This window comes from Vicugna pacos, chromosome 6 (assembly GCF_048564905.1).
Source record: "Vicugna pacos chromosome 6, VicPac4, whole genome shotgun sequence".
NCBI classification, from domain to species: Eukaryota; Metazoa; Chordata; class Mammalia; order Artiodactyla; family Camelidae; genus Vicugna; species Vicugna pacos.
The window spans coordinates 5,737,914-5,765,886 of NC_132992.1; the positions used below are offsets into that span (position 1 = coordinate 5,737,914).

A 27,973-nucleotide genomic window follows, 5' to 3' on the forward strand; every position below is an offset into this window, starting at 1 on the left:
TGAAGCACGGTGCCCATGGGAAGGAGAGAAACAGAAGGGTCAGGGATAAAGATGGGGAAAGATAAACAAGAGCGGCTCGGTATACAGCCGGATGATGTGTGAGACGTAAACTGCGCTCACTGCAGTTCAGCCAGAAGAGAAAGGGGGAAAGCGGGAAGGAGAGAGGATGAGGGGGAAAAACAGAGTATGTCACTCTTCCAGGGTGGATGGAGTAGGAGAGGCCAGGGTGGGAGAGGCCAGTGGAGACGTGATGGGGCCGTACAGGTGGGGGAAGACGGGTCAGAAGCAGTGCAGAAGCAACGGAAGTAAAAACAGACAGTCCGTGCTGACTAAGGACCTACTATGGACCAGGCACTGTTGGGGTCTCTGATTCTGTTTGGGATCCCAGAAGTTCCCCAAAGGTGGACCATTTATAACGAATGATACACTGAATGTGGGGTGGAGTCCAAGCTGACCCCTAGAGCTTCTAACTTGGGCACCTGGGAGGACGAGGTTGCAATTAAGTGAACTAAGAAATAAGAAACAAAAATTCGTGATCTAGGATCTTCCCATCCATCACTTTGAAAATCAGGACTCTAAGAAGGCGTTCCTACTCAGGGGGAGGAAAAGCAACATTCACTGTGCTCCTGATAGTAACTGGCGTTTTCATAATAACAGAAAATTTGAGTGCTTACTGCACACTGGATACTGTGTGTAAGATGTTCACACCCATTAGCTCATTCACAACCTTATAAAATAGGGACTATCATTAGCTCCATTTTGTTATTGATCAGGAAACTGAAACTTAGAGAAGTTAGGTTCTTGCCCAAGGTCATGGAGCTTCTACAAACCCATGTCTTCTGATTCCTTTGCCCTACTGTGTATCAGACACCACGCCACAGGCTTAATTTGCATATAATTCTCCCACGTTTTCCTTGAGATAGGCTGATGACCTTCATTTTACAAATAAGGAGATTGCATCTCAGATTCAGGTCCAACCTCTCTCGGCTAGTAAGTGGGAGAGTGGGATTCAGACCCAAAGTTCGTGCTCTTTGCACAACACACACCTGCGTGTCTCTGTGCTACTGCTCAAGGGATTCCTCACGCTACCATTTCAAATTCTACCGATAGGTCAAAAGGGTTTAAAGAGATGTACTAACCTACTGGACCTTGTTTGGAGCCTAATTCAAAGGAATGCTTAGTAAAACCATCAAGAAGACGATAAAGAAAATGTGATGTTAAGGAATTATTTTTGATTTTTGTGAGTGATGATAACAGTGTGATTATGTTTTAAGAAAGGGAATCCTTTTTTGGGTGCTCCTTGACTTTTTTTTTTTCTTGGTTAATGGAGGTACCGGGGATTGAACCCACCACCTCGTGCATGCTAAGCATGTGCTCTACCACTAAGCTCTACCCTCCACCGAGGGAGTTCTTTTCAAAAGAGAAATACGTGCACGTGAATTAACACAGTAGTTCTCAAAATGTGGCCCCTGGATCTGTAGCATCAGTATCACCTGGAAACATTAAAAATACAAATTCTCAGCCCCATTCCACACCTACTGAATCAGAACTCTGGGGTGGGGCTCAGCAATCTATATTAAGAAGCCCCTCCGGGGATTCTGACACACACTCGAGATGACAACCACTGAAATAATGTGATGGCTTGAATTTGTTTCAAAATAACCTGAAGGAGGGGTGATGGGTAGAGATGAAACAAGGTGGATCACGAGTCGATCACTGTTAAAGCTGGATGATGGGTACATGGGGGTTCACCATGACTATACTCTCTACTTCTATAGGTATTTGGAAAATTTCCGTAATAAACGGTTTTCAAAAATCCTAAGTGTTTTTCCACAGTGCCCCTTACCTGCTCTCCCCTCACTCGTCGTGGTCCCTTCTTTTCCAGCTCTCCTCCATCTGGCGCATTCCCATCAGCGCTGGGAGCTCCCCCTGTTCTCTCATGTGCCTCAAGTTTCCCAAACCCTCAGGGCCCCTTCTACTCCTGCTCTCCCTCCCTGTCCTCCCTGCTAACGTTTCTAAGTGACTCATGCCTTCTCATCACTCTCTCTTTCTCGCCTCTCGGAGTTCTTTTCCGCGGCTCACTCTAGTTCCTGTTCACTCTCTGTTTGCGGCACCAGATTTCTCGGAGGCACTAAGGACCAGCTGTTGCCTGAGACCTTGTCTCTGCGCTCACTATTCGTGACCTTTCTGCTGCTGCTGTTGGCACCGCTGACAGCCCCCTCTCCTTAAGTCTGTCGCTTTTCTTCCTCTTAAAAAAGCAAATATTTGCCTCATTCAATTTTTTAAAAAATTAACTCATTCAGCTGTTTTAATGTGTCACAGAACTGCTCTATAAAAAAACCACAAACAATACAGAAATGTAACAATTAAAATGGGGATCTTGTTTCCTGGAACCTTCCTTCCGCCCTAGTGGCTCCCACCGCGAGGTCTGACCTCTTTGTCCCCGACCTGGGCCTCAGGTTCCCCGGGACAGCACTGACTCTGCGAGGCTGGAAGAGCATCGCCCAGAGATTCTTCAGGCTGAAGGATGGAGAAAGGTCAAGGGGAAGGAGTAGATAAAATGGAGAAGAAGAGAGCACAGGCAGAGCAAAGTGAATGCGAGGATGGCGGGCAGCCACCTAGCAGTGGGACGAGGAATGCAATGTCCCTCGTGGCTGTCCAGCTCTGACGACTCCCCAGACCTTTCCCTTCATTGAGTATCTTCATACTTGGTCATGGCTCTTGGGCTCTTCTAGGAGCTCCGAGGCCTGGAAGCTTCTTTAGAAGGACCACTCATTAAACGCTGCTCAGCAGTAAACTTAGAATGAAGACTCGCTGTCACGCACCGTGGCCAGCTCTGCGCTGGGCTGCGAACTTGGACCCATCCTAGGGGCTCACTTCCCCCACACGGCCAGCAGACTGTATGCACTCACCTCCCCCGTTGGCCCCAAAGCCATCAAGCTGCTGACTTATCGACAATCTACCCGCTGACATATTTATCTGAATCTGTCACATTGTATCTTTATTGCTTTCCAAGGGGTTTCCTGACCTTCTTGAGGAAATCACTTAAGAAACGTGACTCCTTGTTTTAAATCGCTAGTCTTCCCAAGCTTCAGGACTTAACATTGCCTTAGAATGTTGTTGACATTAAAATTTTATTAAGACTATGCAGAAATGGGGAAATAAGCTTATGATCCAATGTTAGTTTTGAAAAAGGAGTACACAAAATACAGTATATTTACTTGGTGGTAAATTGGTAAATATTTTTTGTTGACATGGACAAGAATAAAAATGGAACGTGTAGTAATGAAGTTATTGTCAGGTAGGATGGAGGAGTGGGCAATTTTTTTTCCTTTACAAATTCCCTCTAAATAGCTTTGTATATAAAAGTCAACTGGCTGAGATGTTTTCCTGTCCTAACTCAATGTTTAAGGTTCCATTTCCAAGCAACTTTAAAGGTAAGGGGGAGAAGGGCAAGATAGGGGTAGGGGATTAAGAGGCACAAACACAGTAATATATCAAATAAATAAACTATAAGGATATATTGTCCATCACAGAGAATAGAGCCAATATTTTATAACAACTTTAAGTGGAGGATTGAATTCCTGCATTGTACACCTGAAACTAATACTGTAAATCAACTATATTTCAATTTTTTAAAAAAAAGTTGCATTTCCAGTCTTGGCTGGCATGCTTTGTGCAGCATCAGACCCTCCACATTGAACGTTCACAAGACCGCCCTGCTTCTCACCCCCCAGGTGGAAGCCACGGCGCCGTCTTTCACGTCCTTCACGTCCTTCATCTCCCTTTTGCCTGGGCGACGGCCACGAGTTAGAACTCTTCCATGCCTTTTCTCTGCCCTCTTCCCCGCTTCTCCCCACTTTCCTTCTGTGGACAGCCAGTTACAGGAGACCCGTGTTATGATGGCGTTTCTCTAATTCACTGCCTCTGAATTGATTTCTTTCCTGTGAACGGGGCCTGTGTTAACTTGTTTTTTTCTCTTGGAGGTGGAATTAGCTCAGGGACCCTTCGTATCACAGACACACCCGATGCCTCCACTAAACACAAGCAGCTCAGCAGTTACAAGCATCATCGCACTTTGTAATTTCGGAGGATAGCGCCCTTCCTAAACAGCTCAAAAGAATTTTACAAACTCTCATTGGAATTAAGTGCCACAGTCTACGATAAAAATGGGAACGGCCGGTGTTGGAGGCATTTCCCCTTCTCATCCCCTCGGAGGAAACGGAATTTGAAGAGCCAGCCCAAGTTTCGGAGTTTTCATCTTCCGATTCTTGGAAAGTCTTTTAAGGACTGTCACTGGATCTTGTCATCATTCCTACCACCCACAAAACCCTGTCGAGTAGAGAGAACAGGGATGTGTAATATCAAAGTGAAGCTTTGCATCTCTGTGTTAAAGAGCTAGGATGCAGACAGGAGTAATTTAGTTGTCATTTCCTGTACTACAAAGTGAGCCCCAAACTTATATCAAGGATGGGGAGTGGGATGGGCATTAAAAAGTAGTGCATAGGTAAGATTTCTTTACTCGTCTCAGTGGGCGGGCCATGCAGCCTCTCCACAGGGAGCTCTCTCTTGTTCTGTATGCTGGAGGGGAGAGACTTATTAAGCCGTGGCTGCCTACCTGCTCTGCTGGTCCCCAGATACACCTGAGCTCTTTCTCAGGGCTTGAGAGGAAGCTGAATCCTTGCCAGAGCTGGCTTCTGGCCAGAGAGGCAACTCAACCTGAATAGTCTGCGGGGAAGGCTGCTGGTCTTCACCTGTCCACGCCACGAGGCTGGCAGTGTCACCGGCCCCAGGCTTCCAGCCTCCTGAGCTCTCTGTCAGGTACAGGAGATGAAACGAGGTAACCCAGCTCAGTGTGCAAAGTCCAGCTGGCCGAGGGACAGAATCCATAACCAGGGGAGAAGAATGCAAACTGAAATACAGGCATCTGGGGGTTGCCTGCAAGTTTGCTTTGAAAGGAACTGAAGTGAGGGATCAGCTCATGAATTCCCGGAATTGCAGAGAACTGGAGGATCCAGGCAAGAGGAAATGACCAGCTTATTCCAATAGTACGTGGCATCTCTGAGCACAGGAAAACCTCCCAGCCCCAGGACTCCAGTGATTGGGCATTTCCTGTGGTCAAGCGGTTCTGAGTCTACTGGCTTAGATGGCATCATTGCTTCAGTGGGGAGACTGGCTTGTTATGACACAAGCTACGTTCTTTGAAAGGCCAGTGTTCAGAATTGCGGGGAGAGTGATGCTTGAAAATCACTCATTCTTCTCTTAGGGTTCATGGAGTTTGGTGTGATTGCTCAAACCAGGGAAGTTGGTGGGGCTGCCCAAACTAGAAACTATGGGGTGGAACAGTGCCCCTTCAGCCAGTCAAGACCTTTCTACAGCAGAGAACTACATTTATACAGTGTTTATTACGTACCATGGTGATAGGTCCTTCACGTGCCTAGCTCATGGTATTTATTCCTCCCTACTGCTCTTTGGGGTACACTTACTCTGTGGCCTTCACCTCTTTAAAAAGTAGGAAACTAAGACTCAGAGAGGGTAAGTGACCTGCTCAAGATCACACAGGTGGTGAGTGGTGGAGCTGAGTTTCCAAGTCCAGGTTTGCAGGATGCCAAAGCTCTTTCCCCTAGACCGTCTGGCCTCCCTAACCCTGGGCAGGAGACATCAGAATTGATATCAGGACTATTAGCTTTAGATTGGCACCTGTGAGCTTGCTGGAATGTGGTCTCTGACTGCATTTTAGTTTAAAAGACAGGGGTGAGAGAGGAAAATGCTTCAGCAGGAGAGCAAGAAGAACAGGATCTGGGCCAAAGCTGTGGGGTTAGAGGAGAGTGGATCCAACCGGCCGGTGTGAAATGAGAGATGGATAAGAGAAACCTTAAGCTATTATAGTCTAGTTATGTCTCCTAAGCGATCTCGGTGTCAGCTAACTATGGTTTTCAGAATGATTTACCTGCAAAGAGGTAAAACATATCACCCCAAGGTTCATTTTCACTTAAAATGCTACCTTTCCGTGTGCGTAGGATTTTGATTGTCGTTTTTTTAATCGATCACGCAGAGTGCTTTATACAAGTCCCGATGGCAAGCCATTATTCCCAACTCTACAAAAGAAGCAGCTGAAGGATTTCGTGGACAAGTAATTGGACCAGAGTCACCAGTTACCATGGCAGGGGCTACGTAAGAACGTTCGGTCCCTTGTTGGACCCCAGATTTCGCTTTCTTAGGTTAGTAAACCAAGGCTGAGATTAAGTCGGCTTCCTTTCTTTTTTTCTTTCTTATTTCAAGCACACTCTCAGGAATTTCTTGTGCACAGCAAATGTTTGTTTTCCAAAGTTCTCTCACATATATGGTCTTACCCTACACCCTCAACCCTGTGTGGGGTTAGATATTCTTATTTTGACTTACAGATCAGAAAACAGAGGCACATACCAGGCTAGAGACTTGCTAAGAGCCCAGGGCTGGTTCCTGGCAGAGCCACGAGTCCGCCTTTCTTTCCTGTGGGTCACATTGCCCTCCACCCGATCCTGCCTGAAACTGAGCAGGGGAGCTAGGGTTCACACAGGGGTCATGAGTCTAGCCCATGGCTGCAGAAGTGAAGAAATAGATGTGAGAAAGCTACACAAGTGACGGTATTTTCAAAGACCTAGACATCTGCACTGGGATCAGTGGGTCCATGCAAGTTGTACCCTAGACGTTCCCTCAGCCACCACCCAGGCAAAGGAAACCCCCTGGCCTTTTCCTTCCTTCTTCCTTCCCTCTCCCTCCCTACGGTTTCCCTGGTCAAAGTAGAGCTCCTCAGTATAACAAGGAACTATGTGGTTGGCTTATATTCGAGTCAAAGCTCTGTGGTCTCAGTTCCTTGTGTCTCATTTGGGAAGATGCTCTACCCAGTGGCCAGAGCGCAGGGTCCCTCAGTATCCCCACGGCGCTCGGGGAGAAGGACACAGCTGTCTCCCGAGCAGAGCGTTATTTGATTGCCAGCAGTGGCACGCTGTGCCCCTGACCAACCAGTCAACAAACACAGCATCTGGAAACCCAGAGAATCCACCTCTCAGAGGGATCCAGAAATACAACGTCCCCATTTGAGGCATTTGTTAGGATAGCCATGGAAAGAGCCTGCTTGGGTCTTGGAGACACAGAATCATCTAGTTGACAATTGATTCTCTGCCGCTCAAGCGTCGTGAATCTGTGCAAGGAAGGGATTTCACTTTTCCAAGCTAAGGGTTCCTCGTCCGTAAAATGGCAAACTGAACATTACCCCCATGGGCTGTTGGAAAAATGAAGTGCCAAGCACAGTGTCAGGCAAACAGTAGGCACTCAATCAGTGTGAGTTGTCCTCCCACCAGCCCTTTCTTTAGCCCCTTACAAAGGTGCATTACCAATTGAGTGACACTGTCTGAAGAGTTAATACTTACCTTGAAAAAGAAAAAACTTGGGGGGGTGGGGGGTGTAGCTCAGTGCTATGTCATGTGCTTAGCAGGCACCAGGTCCTGGGTTCAATTTCCAATACCCTCATTAACAAAATAATAATAATAATAATACATTTTTTTAAATAAAAAAATAAAAACCTACACTCTAACCCTTGTACCTGAAAGGCCAACGCTTAGCTTATGTAAAGGAAAAATACTGCCAAGCGGCGCCAGCTTTGACAAGGAAGAGCCTGGTATTTGCTGCGCATTTCAAAGGTGCGTGAAGTCACAGACTCTACTCCTTACACCGGGGACGTTTTCCGTCACGGCCCCAGTGGGTCCCTCCTGGTTGGACGTTAGCCTTCCAGCAAACTTATTACAGTCATAGTTACGCAGTCAATTATGAGATTATTTGTCTTCTGTGTACACACTCTGCAAGAGCAGGGACTATGCCTCGCATAGTGCCTGGTGCGTAAAGGGTGAACGAATGAATGAGCAGAGAAGCTTCCACCCACCTTATCTCATTCCAGCGATATATCAGCTCTGTGGATGTCGCAGGGGCGGAGATGACCATCTGCGCTTTACAGATGAGGGAGCTGAAGTTCAGAGAGGTCGCACCGCTGTCAAGGCCATCCAGTAAGCGGTGGGGCAGGCACTTCAGTCCAGGCCTCCTGACACCGATTCCTGCGTTCCTCTCCTCCACACGCCCCTGCTCTTTGACTCATCAGCCTCACCCTCGTGTCAGTCCAGATGGTGACATTTTAGAGGAGCTCTGCTCCCTGGAGCCTTTCATCTGGGCGTGCCGTTTGGTGGCCTGGTGCCACCTTTTGAGCGGTGAAGGCCCACTTTCCACTCTAATCTATTGAGCAATAGGCTATTCATTGGCTGACAATTGCCCCATCTGCTGATGGCAAAGCAAGTCTGCATGCGTTCAGTCACACAGGCCTCAGGAAGCCTCTGGAAGAGGGGGTTCCCAGAGCTGGGGTCTTAGGCTGGTTAGGTTTGTGCTGTTTTTTGCGAGGGTGGGAGAAGGAGGCTTGATACTCAGCTTCAATATTTTAGAAACTTGGTCATTCATTCATTTGCTGCTTCTTCCTCTGATCCCCTAAGACAAAAAAAAAAATCACTCTGTAGGTCAGTTATACTTCAAACAAATAAAGAAACAAACAAACTCATAGAAAAAGATCAGATTTCTGGTTATTAGAGGTAGGGGGTGGGGGAATTGGAAGAAGGCAATCAAAAGGCACACATTTCCAGTTATAAGATATGTACTGGGGATGTAATGTACAACATAACATTATATGTGACAGTTGTTAGAGTAAATCTTAAGAGTTCTCATCACGAGGAAAAAATATTTTCTTCTTTTTGTTTTGTACATTTATCAGACAATGTTCATCTAAACTTACTGTGACATTCACTTCATGATGTGTGTAAATCAAATCATTATGCTGTGCCCCTTAAACTTACACAGTGCTACACGTCAATTATAGCTCAATAAAACTAGAAGGAAAAAAATTCATTCAAAGTACTTAAGGCAATTGTGTCTCCATTTATATTCTCAATTCCCTTTGAATTGCTATCCACTGTCTACTAATTAACCAGGTCTCTGATCAAGATGATATGCAGTAAACACTCCCACCCTCTCCTTTCTCTTCCTCAGACCCAGCTCACAATCTTGCCTCATTCCTCTATTAAATCCACCTTCTCCCTTTTTTTCATTTCTCCATCTCTGGGAAACCCTGGGGAACCCGGAGAGGTGCATGTTCAAGGAGAAATTGGACTTGACATAAAGGGAAAACACGTGGAGCAGGAGTAACGAACTGTGTGTGCCCGGCTCAGTTTCCCTTAAAGTAGCCGTGAGAGGCGGGGTGAGTGACTTCACCTCCATGGTGTGCATCCCTCAATCTGCAGTGGCTCCACCCCAGTCTCCCGTGTTTCTCTAGGGTATTTCATCTTCTAAATCCCTTGATGTCAAATTAAACACGAGTGTCTTAAGAGCCACAGGGAAGCGAGAGCTCACCACCCTGGAGGCATGGCTCTTCATCCGGAGTTGCAGGCAAAAAAGGTCATCCTTAAGCCTACCGCAGTCTGAAAGTGCTTGTAACAGGGTTGTCTTCATAACTACTTCCTTAAAAAGACTTCAAAGCCCTTTATTTACCCACACAATAGCTGAGCAGATAGGGACAGAACAGTAGCCCCTCTTGAAATGTGAGTGGCATGTGCTTCCTGGTGGCTTTCAGCAGAAAAGCTGGTCTATACCTCCACAGCCACCATAGACAAGTGGCTTCCCTGGTCACTAAGGGTCCACTTGGGCTGAGGGTCAGCGCAGACCTGAGAGAGGTGAGAGCCGGTCAGGCCACTGGTGGCCAAGAGAAGAGGGCAGGATGGGCCAGTTCACCAAACCAGGCATCACGCACCAGGGCTGGGGGTGGGCACCAGTCAGCAGACCATGTGATCTGAGCAATGCCTGTAGGCACCAGGGGGCCAAGAGAACAGGCAGGGTCGCAGAACCGGAAGGAAACAGAGCCCAGCACCGGGAGCCATGCAGACACATTCAGAGGACCCAGGGAGGCCGGAAACACAAATGACCAGGGTGGTGGGGGGAACAGCAAGGGGGAGCAGCAGCAGCAGGAAGATTTAGTGAGCACTGGGAGCAGCAGGGTAATGAGACCTTTGACTTAACGATCGAGTATGAGCTGAATACGAAGAGGATCAGAGCCACGGGTGTATGGCCCTAGATGTTCGTACACACATATTAAAAACATTGCTATGTGGGGAAAGTGGGCAGAAATGAGCAACAGGTAATGACAATATGCACTGGAAGCAGAACTCAGACACTGATCTAAACCAAGATGCAAAATGCCTAGTACAGAGCCTGGCACGGAGTAGGCACTCACTAAACATGTGAGTCCCTTTTTTTGCTGCTACCCCAGAGAAGGCACCCCCTCAAAACACCAGCTTCCTAGAGAATGATGGATATTATGAACTAGTATGAGCCTTGTCTACGTACCTGATATGAGGGGAAAGTCTAATTGCTTAGTAAAGCTGTTTTATTTTATCTACTTACTCTATCTGTACATCTATTTCTACTTCACAGTATACGCCCACTGTGATATCTACCTACTGATTTCTTTCCCTCTAAATTTCAAAGGTATGACCTTATCAGGACTCATTGTACAATCTGCAGAAATTCTAAATTTGAGCGCAGCCAGCCCAGCTGTCCTGTCCAGTCGCTAAGGTGTGCCCAGTCCAGGCAGGCACACAATCGGTGCCCAGAAGGAGGATTCTGTCCATATGGCCTTGTACTTAGGGGGCTTTTCAGTAAGGGCAGTGACACACCAAGGCCGTGGCCACGGAAGCGAGTCCCTACGTGCACCCCTTCCAATCGGGCAGCGGCAGGAGGTTCTCTTGCACGCCTGCCCGCGGCTCCCACGGAGAACTGGCTTCCCAGGTCAGCCCCGACCGGAGGAGCGCTCGGGCCACTGCCCCGCGGAGCGCGGCTCAAGGCAGGGTTACGACTCACCTTGGAACTGGGGCGCCAGACCTGCTGTAGGCAGGGCGTTCTCCCCTCCACCCCCACCCCACACGATGACATCATGTGTTTGGGGCTGAGTCGCTCCATAAAAGCAGCCCGCGAGGAGCCAGGAGCCCAAAGGCTAGACGTGCTCGCCCCGGCGCCCCGGCTGCGCGCACGAGGCCCCCGTGCGCGCCCCGCCAGCCCCGGAGCAGCCAAGCCGCCGGCCGCCCGCGCCCGCCTTCCCGAAAGAGCCGCCCGAAGATGCCCGGCCGCAGCCTGCACGCGGCTGCTGTCCTCCTGCTGGTGATCTTAAAGCAACAGCCTTCCAGCCCAGCCCCACTCAACGGTAAAGTTTCTGCCTCTTCTAACAGTGCCGAGCGCTCGGCGGCACCAGGATAGGATTCCCCACAGAGCTCTTTAATGATAAAGTAAAATCATTCGTGCGGAGCAGGGAAGGACGTGCATGGTCTCAAAGAGCACGTTTTTACAAAGGATGCTTCGTTTTTCCTTCGGAATGCAGGCTCTGCTGCGGTTGAGGGGGAGCTCGGTTGTCTCGGCGTTAAAATATGTGCGTTGAAATATGGAGAAGTGGCTTGGGAATTTGCTGCCTGGGGAGGAGAAACAGAACCTGATCCACGTGCAGATGGTGGAGAAGACACTGGGGCGTTCTGAGCAGTGTCATTACGCGGGAGGGTTTGCAGTGGCCCCAGGGCAGAACCCTCTACCATGGTGGGTGCTTTTCCTTGGAGGAGAGACTCTTTGCCCCTAGGTTTTACCTCCAAGTCAAAGGGATGATGCATCCCGTCCTTAATCATTGTTTTTCGCCAGAAGGGCTCTACTATTCTGAATGTACACGTGTGTGTGTACGTGCCCCCAGACAAGCATACACACCTTATTTTTGAGTGTAATGAGGGCTTTTAATCCCGAAGGGCTGGAGGCTGGTGGTGCCGAGCAGTGGCAGGAGGAGGCGGGGGGCCTGAACTGAGGCTGAGGTCTGGGCAGTGAGTTGCGATGAGCAGCCAAGATCAGGGTTTTTGCCTGCCCCCCCCCCCCCCCACAGCTGGGTGAGCGCTTTTGGAAACTTCTTGAGTAACGGATGGTGGTGACTCCTGTCCTTGTCAGAGTTTGCCCCAAGTTGTAAGATATTTGTAGATGCAACCATTCCTGGACCCAGGCTAGGACAAAACATTTATAGAAGGGCCCAAAGCGACTAGAATGGCTGAAAATCAACCCCCTCTGGCTAGGCAGTGGTGGTGGTGGTGGTGGGAAGTTGGTCCTGCTCAGCAGCTCAGAGACCCCCTCCTCTCGGAGGTCACCGAGACCGCGGGGCAGGAGGACCCGGGCAGTCAGCAACTTTGTCTTTCCTCTTAATCCATTTCGAATCCACTAGCTGGCGTGATATGCTTGCTAGCATCTCCCTCATCTGGTCGGGGAGAAATAGAAGGTAGTGGGGAGAAAGGAGTTGTATAAAAGTGGAAAATAATTTTTAAGACTGCAGACTTTGACATGTATCTCCCTCTCAAGAAAGCTGCACTGAGACCTGAGGTTTCACCAGAAATCTCCCTTTTAGCTCCAGAGCAGCTCCGAGACAAACACTGGCCCCCTTCCCTGGAAGCCTGTCCTCCCCTCGCTCTGGGGGCAGCTCCTCTTCCCTCCTCTCGCTTCCCCAGCCCTCTGTGCCCTCCCTCCCCTCCCGTGCTCCCAGCTGGGCTGGGGGAACTTCGCAGTGAAAACTCCATCGCCCCACACTGGGCGGCCAGTCTGCTTACCCCCTTGATTCTGAGAACGCAGCTTTTATTCTGTTATCCTCCCGGTAGGTTTCTTGGCTTTTCAATTACCTGGGGGACAAGGTCAAAGCAAAAATCACTGAGGTGTAGAGTCGAGTGTCAGCATTAACCCAAGGTAGGGGGCGCAGGGGGGTTTGGCTGCACCAAGAGGAGGAGAGCGTGGTCTGCCCTCTGCCTGGACACGGAAACTTCCGGCAGTTGGCACTGGTGAACGTGGGGGTCAGGGAGGGAGGGGGCTCAGGAAGGTGAAGTCAAGCATCTTCCAGAGACAACCTTGGAATTCTTACTGCTGGGGACGGGCGGGGGGGCATTTTGATGAATTCTGCTGTGCTTGCTCTGCATGAACCCAGTGTGGAGAGCTGTGCGATCTTGGGCTGCCCCGGATGTCAGTTACTCAGGGAAGGTTCTAGAACCTAGGACAGGAAGCAAGCTGGGCGTTGAACGTTGCAAATATCATTTCCTCTGCGAGCACCCAGGGCGTTCTCCTGGCCCAGTATAAGCTGGGTCTGCAGGTCCTAACAGGCGTCCAGCTGGGCCTCCCAGGGTGACCTTCTTGGAAAGAGAGCAGTTGCCACGTGAGGCTGCTGAGGTGCAGCCGCAGGGGCCTTGGCCTGGCCTGCCTGTGGGGTGAAGACTCTTCTCCTAAAGGTAGGGGTGGGGAGGGGCCGTTTCCAGATAAAGCAAACACACACCCCCTCCACGTCCTTTATGAAGCCTTCCTGACTTCAGTTCTGAGCGGACAGTAAACCAGGCTGGGCCCTGACTGTCATCCAACGAGACCCCCTGACTCAGACTACCCTCCCTTCATTTTACAGTGCTTCCCCCCACCCCCAGCCTCTAGCTTCTGCGCCCCTCCAGACACTGCCATTTCCACCCAAAGCATCAAGTCCTGAGGGCCAAGCAGGCTCATGCAGAGAAAGGAGGGTGGGAGAGACTGCTCTGACCCTGCTGCTCTTCAGGAGCAAGTCCCCAGGCCTGTGTCACGCGCCGAGGCCTTACAACCCCAGATGCCCACACTGTTACTTTGGTCCCTGAGCTCTCGAGTGTCATGCTGATACCTTATCTGAGGAGGAGAGCTACGGCAATGGGGAAAGCTGAGCTTCCCAAGCCTTGGGGAAGATCGCAAAAGATGCAGGATATTAAGGCTATGTTTGATTTTGCCTCAGGTGCAAATAAAATTCTGGCCGAGGCAGGACTGCTCAGAGGCAACGGGTGTTTTTTCTGGTGGCCTCCAGGAACACCTGTGTCTCTCTAGGGACGTAATGGGGACGAACTTCCCTGTTACTGATGGAATCTTACATCCTGGACCCCCAAGTGCTCTGCCAGGCTAAGTGACAATAATCCGGCTTCCTCTGCCTCTGGAATCTGTAACTGTGTTTTAATAGAACCCTTCAAACAAAACGCTGAAGGAAAATGTTCAGGAGAGAGGACTGAGGTCTTCTGTAGCGTGGTTCAAAGGCAATGCCTTTTTGTCCCTTTTCACTACTGTCTCAGTAAAAGGCTAGTCGTAAACTTGGCGGTCACGTACAGATTTGGTTTCTCCATGATTCTGAATGTCTTCATCCAATCAATAATCCGAGGAAGGTTAATTTTGGGATTGTCAATCCCTGTCGGGTCCATAGCTGGTTTCAGTACCCTGTGGGTCCTGGGTACTTTCACTGTAACCATCTTGCCACAAGCATTTTTGCTGAACAACCAATTGGCCCATAAGGCAATTTTACAGTAGAAAATAAAATAATGAAAAGTAAAAAAAGGACATCAAAAAAGGACACATTGAAACGTAAGAAGGAAATAACAAAATTATTTCAGTAGGGGAGGGTATAGCTCGGTGGCAGAGTGCATGCTTAGCATGCACAAGGTCCTGGGTTCAATCCCCAGTACCTCCATTAAAAAATAAAAATAAAAACAGATAAACAACCTTTAAAAAATAACAAAATTTGAAAAACCATTGGGAAATACAAAATATTTGAATACATTTAAAATATGTGTACATTCACAGCAATGACTGATTTTATCATGTGGGTTGTACCTCAGCGTTGGTCTTCCAAGTCTTTTGTTCATAGTATTTTATACTTTTTTTTTCTTTTTTGCCTTGTGGATTCATCTCCTGGTTTGGCATCACACTTTTTCTTTGTTGCTAACATTTCTTCCTTCATTAAAAGAGGTTTCAGTTTCCAAATGCTAGCGTGCATGTTTGTACCTGAGCTTTGTGTTGCGCTGCGAAAGCTTCTGTATTGTCGTGTGTTCTTGGCATATCTGTCCCATGTCTGTTGATAGATGTTCCAGGGTTCTGTGGGAAATGTTGGCTCAACTCTGCACCTTCGAGGCCCTTTGCCTCTTTCTCCTCCAAGGTGGCATGCTTCAGAGTAAGCAACCAACTCTTGGGGTAAATCATCGTCATCTGTCAGCTGGGTAAAGCCATCAATAATGTCACGAATTGGAAGAAATGCTAATGCATTTCAAGGAGTGAAAATCAGATTGTCCAACCAAAAACTGTCAGCCAGTTACTCAGTCTTTCATGGCGGAACTGTCTTACTACCAATTAATTATGCAACAAAAAGGTTTGTTGCAAAAATGCTTGTGACAAAGATGTTTATGACAAAGAAGCTTATGGTTTAAAAAAAAACAAACCTGACACAGTTCTATGACATTAAGTGTTCATGAAATTTTGTGTGTTCAAGCTTGTGGGCATTTTTACGGGGAAAAGGTCCACAGAACTTAATCAGATACTCTAAGGGTCTGGACTCCCCCCTCTATCCCAAAGATCGAGAAGGAGACTCAAAGATTTTCTGAGTTTGTGAGAAGTGATGGGAAATGTGGAGAGACACTTCTTAGCAGGACTGATCTTCCACGTCACCTCGTGGACTTTCATTTCATCATCTATAAAACAAGATGATGGGCTGCAGGTGTGTGGAAGAGCTCTCCATCCTTGCCTTCCAGAGGGGGATGGCAATAAATAATGCCTAAGCCAAAGAAAATCATGAAGAAGTAAGATGGGCATGTTTTCTAGAGATGGGGAGATAATGCGAAAAGAATCGTTTTAAAAGAATTCAAAGTGGTTGCCATATGGAGCAGGAAAATGGCCAGTGAGGGTCAGGGACTGATATTTTGATTTAAAAAAAAAAGCCTTATGGAACCATCTGACCCTTTAAACCATGCACAAGCATAATTTGAAAAAAAAATTACCAATCGAATTTGAACATTAAAAACAAAATTCAAAATACTGAGGCAAAGAAATGAAACAGAACAACAACAAAAAATATGAGATTAAACCAGCTTAAAAAGAAGAAACAAGCAAAACCCTCTTTTACCTTTGAAAAACCACCATTTGCGCAGGTAGGAAGTGCCCAGCTGTGATAAGGGACCAGACTGCTGGTCAGGCACGTTTCACCGCCAATCAATTCCCGAGAGAGAGGAGATGGGAGCTGTACCCTGGGGGGCCAAGATCCTGGCAGCACTGGGAGAAGCTGGGAGAGAGGGACATAGGAGTTGAGCAGTCTCCTTGTTGTGATGTGTCCCCTGAGTCTCAGTTCGGGGTCTCAGGCTCCTTCTGGAGGTGAAGAAGGAGGTGTGCAGACCGGGGAACGAGAGCACGGTCCTGCGATGACTTATCTGCACCAAGGACTTTGATGTGTGAAGGGTGTGGAGTGAGAGGAGACCTCATTATACTCCTGGCCGAACCTTCCTCCACATGCCACCGCCCCTGGAATTCTCACTCAGATGAGGGGGACAAGCTTCCTCAAAGAAAATCTTTCTTTGTGAGATTAGTTTTCTCCTCCTTGTGTACTGACAAGAACAATTCTCCAGGCTGTGTTAAGAGGGAAAAAGCAAGACGCAGAACAAGTTTTCCTGTAGGCTAGCATTTGTGTGAAGAAAGGGTTGGGGGACAGAATACAAATAGGTGTCTGCAGTCCTACCGGGGAAGGTTCACATCTGCTGCTGAAACTGGCAGGCTCTAATGGAAGCAGGGAGGTTGGGTGATGGGAAGAGCTTTCACTGTATACCTTTTGGTGGCTTTTGGGTTTTGAGCCTTGTGAATTTATTACCTATTCAGATAATAAAATTTGGCTTCTCTAAGATGTCGGGGAGGCTTCTGATCAAGAAGCTCCCTCCCAAAACTCTAATTCAAAAAGACACACGCACCCCAATGTTCATAGCAGCTATTTACAATAACCAAGACATGGAAACAAACTAAGTGTCCATCAACAGATGACTGGATAAAGAAGCTGTGGTATATTTATACAGTGGAATACTACTCAGCCATAACAAAGAATGAAATAATGCCATTTGGAGGAAAAAAAAGACACGAATGAACTTACTTATAAAATAGAGACAGACTCACAGATGTAGAAAACAAACTTATTGCTAATGGGAGGAGAAGAACTTGGGGAGGGATAAATTGGGAGTTTGGGATTTGCAGATACTAACTACGGTATATAAAACAGATAAACAACAAGGTCCTACTATACAGCACAGGGAACTATATTCAATACCTTCCAATGGCCTATAATGAAAAAGAATTTGAAAAGGAATATATATGTATAAATGAATCACTATGCTATATACCAGAGATTAACACAACATTGTAAGTCAACTATACTTCAATAGAAACAAAAAAAAAGAAGCCCCCTCCTTCACCCTGGGCGCGCACCCAAAATCACTGCCCTGTGCTTTGCCTCCCCTGGGAGCAAAAAGTCTGACCGGGACTCTGAAAAAAATTTTGTTGTTGTTGTTGGTAATAAGTGGTTTTTATTTTCTACTTTTCAGTCCTCTGTATTTCTTTTTTTTTAATTGAAGTACTGTCAGTTACAATGTGTCAATTTCTGGTGTATAGCACCATGTCCCAGTCATGCACATACATACATGTATCTGTTTTCATATTTTTGAAAAAGCTTTTTAAATTAGTATTTTTATTTTTTCTTCCAGTTTTATTGAGATGTAATTGAGATACAGCACCATGTAAGTTTAAGGTGTACAGTCTAATGATTTAACTCACAAACATCATGAAATGCTCACCACAGTAAGTCTGCTGAATATCCCTCATCTCATATAGACACACAATGGAATAGAATTTTTTTCCTTGTGAGAAAATTCTTAGGATTTGCTCTTAATAACTTTCATATATAATGTACAGAAGTGTTAACTATATTTATCATGTTGTATATCACATCCCAATTTCTTATTTATCTTATAACTGAAAGGTTGTACCCTTTGACAGCTTTCATCCAGTTCCTCCTCCCCTCACCTCTGCCCCTGTTAACCACGATATATTTTCTTCTATGAGTTTGTTTTTGAAATATAATTGACCTACAACAGTATGTTAGTTCCTATTATACAACATAGTGATTTTTCTATACATTTAAAATATGTCACCATCTGAAGATATTACATAGTTATTGACTATATTCCCCACACTGTACATTTCATATTGATGACATTTATTTTACAACTGGAAGTTTGTATCTCAATCTCTTTCACCTATTTCTTTCCTCTCCCCACCCTCCTGTCCTCTGGCAACCACCTCCTTCATCTTTGTATCTATAACTCTGTTTCTGTTTTGTTATGTTTGTTCATTTGCTTTTTTTTTTTAGATTCTACATATAAGTGAAGTCATACAATATTTGTCTTTCTCTGACTGCTTTCACTTAGCATAATACCCTCTAGGTCCATCCATGTTGTTGCAAATGGCAAGATTTCATTCTTTTTAATTGCCAAGTAATATTCCACGGTGTGTGTATGTATATATATCACATCTTTTTTTGTCCATTCATTTTTTGATGGGCACTTGGGTGGCTTCCATGTCTTGGCTATTGTGAATAATGCTTCAATGAACATAGGGGTGCATATATCTTTTCTAAACAGTGTTTTTTTTTTCTTCTGATAAATACCAGGGGTGGAATTGCTGGATCATGCGGCAGTTCTGTTTTTAATTTTTTGAGGAACTGCTACACTGTTTTCCATAATGGCTGCACAAATTTACGTTTCCACCAATAGTACATGAGGGTTCCCTTTTCTCCACATTGAAAAAGTTTTAAGTTCTGGGCATCCACCTTTTTTACAGTCTCACTCATTTAAAAGTAAAATCTGTACTGTTTTCTCTAACTTGTTCCAGCTCAATTGTACTTACTTGCTTTGTTTTTTTCTTTGCAGGATCCAAGTGGACCTATTTTGGTAAGTAGAGATCTTAAATGCTTTTTTTGAAGAGATGACTGTATTTAGCCAGAAATGTCTTGATCTGTGGCAATTACTTCGGGGGCAGAGAAGAGCAGTTCTGGTTTTGTTACAAGAGGGCACAAAATCCTCTCTAAAGAACCGCTCCGCACAGTCTGTGCGTACAGCTCTTTCTCCAAGCAGCTGAGCCTGATTTGCACCTTCGAACTGCAAGTCATAGAGTTAAGGCGCCCAGATTCCTGCAAACCTCTCAGGTGAGGATGCCCAGCTGACCTTCAGACTGCAAGGGCCCTGGGCAGAAGGGTGCTTTTCTCCTCTTGCAGCTCTTCTCCTACGATAAGCAAAGAATAAAAGCCCCCTTTCTGAAAGCTAGGCTCAGGCTCCAGAACTTACGCTGCCAGTGTGTCTAGAATTAACTTCTTGTTGTTATGTTTGTAAGCAAGCAGTGAGCCAAGGGGTGATGGTCAGTCCTCAGTGAGAGAGAAATGCTTGGCTTAAGTGGGGCAACAGGGACGTTGAGTGTGCAAAAGGGTTTCAAGACAAGTGGCTTGAAATTGGCTCAGCTGGTGGGTTGCAGTGAATGGGAAATCTGACCATCAGCTGGAGTGGGGGTGGGGGCCAAGCACCAGGGTCCACTGGTAAGTGCAGGAATGTTAATAATGTCTTGTTTAGGACTGAGTCACAAGGGGTGTGCAAGAGAGATCGTTGTCGTGAGCAGGAGGGTGGAAGGGGCCTCACTGGCACAGGATGGGTGGTGACGGGCCGGAAAGTTGATTACTACAGTGGAAGCAGAATCAAGAGAAAGATCTGACTTAGATTTGCTAGTTAGCCCTTGGATGTTTGTTCGCCCAAGAGGAATAGAAAACTCCCTGAACTAATCAACCAGCCACCTACAGCCCAAGATTTCCTTGTCTCCAGCATCTCACGCTCCATCACTGCTAACATCCCTTACATACTACTCTGTGCGAGGCACGTTGCTGAGTGGGTGGGTGATTAGAAGGGTAGGCTGTAGGAAAACATCATCTGACATACATCTCAAAAATGTTCTCCTAGGACAGTCTACCCAAGCAATAGAAATAAGAGCAAGAATAAAGAAGTGTAGGCTGTGGTCTATAGCTGGGAATGACGTAAAGATCTTAATTCAAAGCAGACTAGAACAGGTAATAATAACAGGTAACAAGTAAACGGTTCAGTGCTCTGCTGGTTCCAAGGAGGATGAGAGTGCTCGGGCTGGACGGTCAAGGAAGGCTTCCTGGAGGAGACGGGTTTTCACCTGGACCTTGGAGGATGGGGAGGATTCAGTATGGTGGGAAGCAAGTGCTACTGGCCAAGCTGATGATGGCATCACAATGAGTGGAGGCAAGAAAATGCAGGATGGCATTTGAGGGAAAAAAATGTAGAGAAGTTGTTACAGGGGAGGGATGACTCTAAGGTCAGAAAGATAAGTTGGGTCAAATAGGGGTGGCATGGAGGGGCAAGGCCAGGCTTTTCCACTTTGTCCCATGGATGGAGGGGTGGGGCAGTGTTTTTAGGAGAAGAGAGGGTCATAGGGGGTGGAGGATGCAAGGGAGGCAGGAAGGTGTTTGGCTTTGTAGAAACCCCATTCTGTGCCTTAACGTCCAGTTTGCAGTGATGGCAGTAAGAGGGCAGGGCAGGGCCAGAGACCTGACAAAGGAGGGATCGGCGGAGTCTGGGCATCGGGGCCCCTCGGGCAGGTTCAGTGTGTGGGAGGAGACGGGAAGCAGTGCAGGCGTGGAAAGAAGGCAGCACTCGGGCTCTGGGGCTTATTCCGTATGGTCTTGAGTAAACGCTGTGAGTCCCTGGGGGTCTCGCTTTCTCCCCACCTGGGGAAGGGGTTTCCAGATCAGTGTTCCTAAAATGTGGCTTTGGATTAGCTACATCAGAATCACCTGGAATGCTTTCCAAATATGCAGATTTCAGGGCCTTAGCCTGGACCTGGGTGGGGGGGAACCTGAAAAACGTGTCTATTTCAGGTGCTTCTTGTGTACACTCTGTTAGAGAGCCTTTGACCAGATGTTTCCCAAGACCTTTGCAGCCTGAGTCACCGGTAACTTGCCCCACCTCTTCTGCTGGCTTCCCGGGTAGAGTGGAGACACAAGTCACATCTCTCCAGGGCTCCCTGCCTCTGTGTGACAGCTCCCTGGGCAGAGTGAGATGGTCCCGGGGCACAGAGAGACACTGTGTCAAGAAGATGTGGGAGGAAAATCTCACTGCCACGTAGGCATGACACGGTGTTCCCCGAGGAGGGGGGGACATCGACTGATCCAGAAGCATTTCTCCTTGCCCACTAGCGTTGGCCAGCCCCTCTCCCTCCTGCTCTGTACAGTTAGAGCAGCTGTTTGCTGAGGAAGCAGAGGGCAGAGTCTGGTGATGTGTGACATGCATGGGGGTGAGCACAGAGGCTTTTTATTAGTGAAATGAGCGTACGTGATGTGGGGTCAGCCCTCGGTGGGGGCCAGTGAAGGAGGCTGGGTGAAGGACAGCTAAGGAGGCAGGCAGGTCCAGGCTGGCAGCAGGCACCCGTGTTGGCATCACACAGCTAAAGAGAGGGCCTGGCATAGGTGCTGGAGAGAAATGGTTTCCAAACAATACAGGCTGCACCGAATGGGGCAAGTCCAACCAAAGGCCATGGGCTGGTTTTCCCAGGGTGCAGACCTCAGCTGCTTTGCACGTAGATACTGCTGAGTCATCCTGCTCCAGGGGCCTCCCGTTTCCAGGAACACATGGTAGGACTTCTAGAAGCCCATAGAAAGAGAACTCTAGCCCCATCCCCCTCAGCACTGAGTCACTGGGCTGACCTCCGGATGGCCCCCCGTGGAGACAGGAGGACCATCTGACAGCCAGGATGGGGCCAACCCTGCCCCGCGCGCTCCTCCTGGGTGGCTGGAGCAGCAGCTGGGCCTGTGATGGGTTAGTGCCCTCTCTGGAAATCAGTCCTAGTTCAGTCCTGCTGAGCCATTAACTCTGAAATGGAGGGTAACTGCCAGTCAGGCTGATGTGGGAGCTGAGGCTAAACTCCAGCCTGCTAAAGGAGTCTCTGCTGTTAGACGTCAGGATAGCAGGGGCCCTTATGGTGTGGAGGTGACTGGAAGGGGGCACAAGGGGGACTCTGGTCATGTTTAGTTCCTTGATGTGGGTGCTGTGTTCTGCTGGTGAAAATGCAGCAAGCTGACCACTGATGGTACATGCAATTTTCTGTATGTATATTATATGCAATAAAAGAATTTCAAATCTCCAGCTGGCTGGGAGAGTCATCCTTACCCTGACTGATTTTTTAGCTCTCCCACAAAGGAAAAACAACAGTAAAAAAGCCTCACTGTGTCCAAGACAACAGAGCAACCAAAAAGAATGACTTTATCTAGCTAACGACCCAAGGGGAGGGGAGGGTATAGCTCACGTGGTAGAGCACATGCTTAGCACGCATGACATCCTGGGTTTAATCCCCAGTACCTCCTCTAAAAATAAATAAGTAAACCTAATTACTCCCCCCACCGCAAAAGAAACGAACAACCCAAGCACACGTCATGTGAGCAGAGTGGGCACTGGGCCACAGCTTTGTGGATGCCAGACGATGCTCTGATGATCCTTGAGTGTGAGCCAGTTCAGAAATACACAGATACCACTGTCTGCTAGAGACAGAAATAAGACAAACCTTCATGGGAGATGGGAAAAGGGAGCCAAGATTCACTCCTGGAGGATGAGCGAGTCCCACCTGTCCCCAAGTCAGGGCGTCCAGCAGACCAGCCCCTCCATCCTGGAGCGGGGAGCTCTGGCAAGCTGGTAGCTTAGCCTGGGGCGCCCGGTACAGGGCTCAGAGGCCCTTCTGCCCAGCTTCTCAGTCATAGCTGGACAGCCCTGGGCTCTGGCCGGACTCCCTGTGACCAGGCATTGCCACCGCATTCCCAGAGCTGCTCTCCTTTCTTCCAAACAATTGATTCTCTGTCTTAAAGAATTTCCTTTGGGAATTAGGATGGGATCCTTCCTTGGGACAAACCTCATTGGTTCTCCAGGCTCCCGCCTCCACCCGTCTTCTGTCCTGAATCTGCTAGAATATTAAGGTGATATCAGCAAACCATCCCTGGGGGTTGCGACATCCTTCCCAAGCTAGAACTTGACGTGGGATACATGGAAGGAAGCTAGGAGGAAAACCTTTTCATTTTCTATTTCTTCGTAGTAGATTTAGGCACCATGTGCCCTCACACTCAAAGGCAGTATGAAAGGCAGTCTAAGAGCTAAAGGGAGAACTAAAAACAGCAGTTAGGGAGCTCGTGCAATTAAAAGGCTGATTTCATTAAGGGGAGCTCTAGCCTTTACCAAAGGTAGAGGGCTGGCCAACTCAAAACACCCCAGCGACTTCTCCCCCACTCCTGCTGCTGTACTAAGGATAAATGAGAGGAGGCACGGAGCATTACGGGGGAGAGAAAGGGGGAGAACCAGAAAGACCAGAACATGTTTTTCATACCAGGGATCTGAATCCACGTCCCTGTGTCTTGGGGACTTCCCCTGAGGCTTAGCAATCCAACCCACTAGGATTTCTGACATCTGCACTGTAGTTCCAGTTACTGCTAATTGAAGTTGTGACATCCAGGGTCTGCCTGGATATGGCGTGGTCCGCACACTCATCTTTCCTGGGTCGCAGAACTGAGGTTTGCGTGTTCTGGAAGATCTTGGTCTGCAGCTGCCAAACTGCCTGCATTTTAGTGTTCACAGCTGGCCTTTCCCAGCTGCGGGGAAAGCCAGAGGAGCTCGGGTGAGTTCCTAAAGGCAGGCAGAGTGTCCCGGTGAGGGGGGCGGGGGGGAGAGCGGGTAGGGGAGTAAGGGGTGGGGGAAACAGAAAACCAGGAGGAAGAAGGAGAAAGTGTACAAAGCCCAGAGCCAGGCAGACCTCCTGGAAGTGTCAGCCAGGCCACCTTCTGGATGTGTGGCCTCAGGAAAGGCACGTAACCTCTCGGAACCTCAGTTTTCCCAGCTACAAAATGGGAGTTGTAATAGCATCTATCTCAGTGGTGCCTGGATCGGCAGCATCACCTGGGGCTCAGGACGCCCTTCCCCAGCACTAGAACTACAAGTGAAGCACAGGGACTTGGGCTGGGAGGGAAAACCCAAACGCTTCCCTTCCTGTCTTCAGCAGCAAGAAAAGCACCATGGCTGACTTGGTCAGAAAGGCACATGCTTGGGCCCATCCCAGTACCTACAAATCAGAAACTCTGGGGCTGGGCCCAGCAGTCTGTTTGAACAAGATCACCAGGTGATTCTTTTTCGGGAGGGATAATTAAGTTTATTAATTTTTAATGGAGGCACTGGGGCTTGAGCCCAGGATCTTGTGCATGATAAGCATGTGCTCTACCACTGAGCTACACCCTCCTTCCAACTAGTGATTGAGCCCTGGTGAGGGTTAAATACGGTCCAGCAAGAGGCTCGCAGTGTCTGGTGCATAGTCAGCGCTCAGTGTAGCTAAGCACCTTCTTTCCCTTCGCCTTGCAGACTTACGGTGGAGTTACATTAGCTAGTGTGTGGGGAAAGGCTTACAAGCGCTACACTACCAAACAAACGTTGAGTTTTGTTAGAAAGGATCTGCTTCGTGCTTTTCTGAATTGCTTGAGGTTTTAGCAGCGAGGATGTATTCTTTTTATATCCTGAACAAATAAAAGGAGTTTCCTTTGTGAGCAAAAAAGAGATAGAGCCCCAAACACAAGGGCTCCAAGCTCTTGTCCCGAGAGCCTGGCAGGCCAGAAAGCTCTTCCTCACTTTGTCCTTCAGGCCAGGGTGGGGTTGGAGCCAGTCACCCTGGCACTTCCCTGGCGCCTGGGGACCAGACATCCGGTTCCACAGCCATGGCCGTGCAGCGGAAGTCACTGGAGCATCCCCTGCCTCCTGCCCCACCCGTGGAGCCTGGGCCCCACTTGCCCCTGTGCTTCTGGGCTGAGCCAGAAGTGGAGCTGGGAAGACAGTAGGGGCTGGGCGGCTGGGGCTCTGAGCTACCCAGGCCCAGCCCCAGGCGGGGACTCTTACCCACCAGAGGCAGAGACAAGCCCGGGCACTGCAGGGTGGGCACTGACCGGGAAGAGCTAGCAGCAGGTCTGGCCGGGTCCTCCCTCAGGCCTCTGGCTGTCCTCAAACTTGCCCCCTCGGCTGGTCTCAAGCCCCAGGCATTCAGATGAGGGCAGGGCCCAGCCCTCCAGGAGCCAGTTAAAGCTCTTGGCAGCACCGGGAGAGAGGAGCCTGAGGCATAAACCAGCTCACAAGAAAGACTGAAAGCAAAAAGGCTGAAATCAGAGCAGGTGTGAGAAGGCGCCCCAGGCAGACACTAGAAAGTCTGTTTTTCCATGAAAAGAATGGATGGGAGATTGCCTCAGCAGGCTCCTACCATCTCCTCAGAGGGAGCAAGGGCCCTCTTTCCCAGTCAGTTCCTGCCTTCCTCTGCAGGAGCAGCCCCGGGGGTAAAGGGTGCCCGCTCAGGAGCACAGCCAGACTCTTCCCGGGGCCAAGAAAGAGATCCAGCACCTGCTGTGGACAAAGACCATATTTCACTGATTCTCAGATGCAACTTTTGTTTTTTCACATTTAGCATCTGTCGATGAAAAGTTAATCAGTTGACCTAAGAAAGAAATGGAAAATTTTATTTGAGCCAAATTTGAGGATTATAACCCAGAAAGAGCATCTCAAAAAGCTCTGAGAACTGTTCTGCCGGTTAGAAATCAAGGCAGAGTTTTGTAAGTTTTTTGAGACAAGGCTGTACATCAAATGACGTGTTACTGACAGTTGACATAAGGGAGATCTAAGCATCCACCTGATGGGTCATGCCACTCTTTACAAGCTCAAGCAGAAATGGTATCTTTCAAGAAGTCCTCTTGTTAATACCAGGAGAAAAATTGCTCTTTATGGTTGAGCAGGTACTCCTGCCGATGGGGGATCCATGATGCACATACGCAGTGTACGGTTGGGGGAGAGAGGGGGCCGAAGGGCAGCAAAGAATTTTTTATATTTAAATTCTCTTGTCTTGCCTTAAAATATGAATTTTATTTCACACATCTCTGTAACTGGGATATGTCATAATCAGTGGCATCTGGAATCAATGAAATACGGTACCCGTTCCACAAATGCTCACCAAGAAGCACCTTGTTAGACGCCAAGAACACGAAGCAAGGAGCGGACATGATTTGATTTCAACAATTAAATAGTGAAAATGGTGGCAGCAAAAAAAGTGTAAAAATAATGGCTAATCTGCACGCTGTTCGACAAAGCACATAGGAATGATGGGGACTCAGATTAGATTTGGAACTGTAACTTTTCCCAATTTTCAGTCAAGCTACAGTTCACAGTTCACTTACACTTTTTAGTGGTGTTGGGTCAGTATTATCAGTATTTGGAAACAAGTTAGCTTATTTTAGTTTACAGAAGTGTTTTTTGAGAATCAAGCTTTCCAATTACCTGGCAAGCAGTTGATTTATACCAACCAGGAAGGAACAAATACGAGCTGCCACCTCCTTGTGTCTATAAAGGTTGACTCAGAACTGGCATCATAACTCTAACTAAAATGGTTCATTTAGCTTTTTAGATGATTTTGCAATCATTAACTTGTGACTAGGTCAGTTGTGTGACTTTTGGGCGAATGGGAGGAGACCCACTCAGATCTCGTAAAGATGCCTGCGGTTAGTTTCAGGGCAAATGGTCACGTTGCCCCCACCTTCTGGGACAGTTGCCTCAGAAAGGGCTCCATTATTATGATGAGTGTGAGGTTTACTTCTAGCAGGCAACCGTGACGTTGGCAAATGGTGCCTGGTGCTTTTGTTGGGAGGCCCCTCCTGTGTGCCCCATCTTCTAGGAACTGCGTGAGAAGTAGAGAAAGGAGAAAAGGTGACTCTGAAGGTTGTGGAACAAAGATGTTTTGTAGCAAGTCTGAGGCAGTCATGCAAATGTCTGCTTCCTCTTTTGGCTTTGGCCACCAGGAAGCCCAGAGGCAAAGTAGTGACTCTAACTTAACTGTCTCTTCTTTGACCTGCAAATCTGGAGTCTTCATTACCAGTGCCCTTTTAGTTTATAGGTATTTTTCCTGATCCTGAGCCAAAATGTTATACAAATAAATGTCTGGGATTATTATCTAGAGGGGCCTGAAAGTAATGGAACCCTATGTGTTCATCAGTCTTTTCTTCTGCCTTCCTCCCTGGATACCATTGTTTAAAAGTTTTAACAAATTAATCTTTAATGAAATTGTTTTCTCCACTTGTTACTAATCAAAGACAGCTACAAAAATCAATCAAAGTTTTCAGTTAGCCCAAGATAACATTTATTCCATATTTACTCTGTAAATACTCAGTGCCAAGTATGAGACTCTGCGCTAAGGAAATGATGAATAAGGCGTGGTCCCTACCACTGGGACTGGGAATCTGGGAGGAGACAGTGAATTAGTCAGGGCCTGACGATGCAGAGAGATGAAGCACGGAAGAGACGCCACTTAGTGCTTCAGGAAAGGATTAGACAGGGCTTCCTGGAGGAGGTGATGTCCAAGCTGAGACCTGCAGGATACATAAAGCTAGCCAGGCAAAGGATAGGGGTTGCAAGGGCCTTTAGGGGAAAGGGACAGATTGGGCAATGGTCATCTAGGCTGGTAGATTTTGGGGACTACCAGGGATGTCAGTGAGGAGGGAAGGGCTGGGGAGGTGGACCAGGGCCAGAGTGCGAGGAGCTAATGATCCAGCTGGGGAGGTGGGACCTCAGTCTGGAGGCAGCAGGGGACTGATGGAGCATTTTTTTTTAATTGAAGTTTAGTTGTTTACAATGTTGTGTTAGTTTCTGGTGTACAGCATAGTGATTCAGGTACACATATATATATTCTTTTTCATTACAGGTTATTATAAGATATTGAATATAGCTCCCTGTGCTCTACAGTAGGACCTTGTTGTTTATTTTATATATTGTAGTGTGTATCTGGAGCGTTCTAAGTAGCAAACTGAGGCAATCAGATAAGCATTTTAGAAAGATCATCCTGGCTGCAGAGTGGAGAGTGAATTGAGTGTGAAACACTGGAGGAAGGGGGACCAGAGGGGTGCAGAGATGGAGTAGGGGTCCTG

General features: G+C 47.8%; 1 protein-coding gene and 1 long non-coding RNA gene across 5 annotated transcripts in view; one reads left to right on the top strand and one right to left on the bottom strand.

Annotated features, from left to right (window-relative positions):
- LOC116281209 (uncharacterized) overlaps positions 1 to 27,973 on the bottom strand; it is a 78,301-nt gene that overhangs the window by 42,162 nt on the left and 8,166 nt on the right. Inside the window, exons 2-3 of the long non-coding RNA XR_012073254.1 lie at positions 12,693 to 12,761; positions 7,922 to 8,511 (exon numbers count right to left, since the gene is read on the bottom strand). This is a non-coding gene — a long non-coding RNA (uncharacterized lncRNA). The remainder of the gene's footprint in view (positions 1 to 7,921; positions 8,512 to 12,692; positions 12,762 to 27,973) is intronic.
- The window catches only part of CA12 (carbonic anhydrase 12), a 57,859-nt gene continuing 40,907 nt past the window's right edge, over positions 11,022 to 27,973 (top strand). Inside the window, exons 1-2 of one of the 4 annotated variants that reach the window (XM_072962283.1) lie at positions 11,022 to 11,269; positions 18,861 to 18,881. In XM_072962283.1, coding sequence (XP_072818384.1) covers positions 11,185 to 11,269; positions 18,861 to 18,881 — 106 coding nt within the window. In that variant the 5' untranslated portion in view covers positions 11,022 to 11,184. The remainder of the gene's footprint in view (positions 11,270 to 18,860; positions 18,882 to 27,973) is intronic. The other 3 variants (XM_072962282.1, XM_072962281.1, XM_031679460.2) reach the window with 3 other exon arrangements.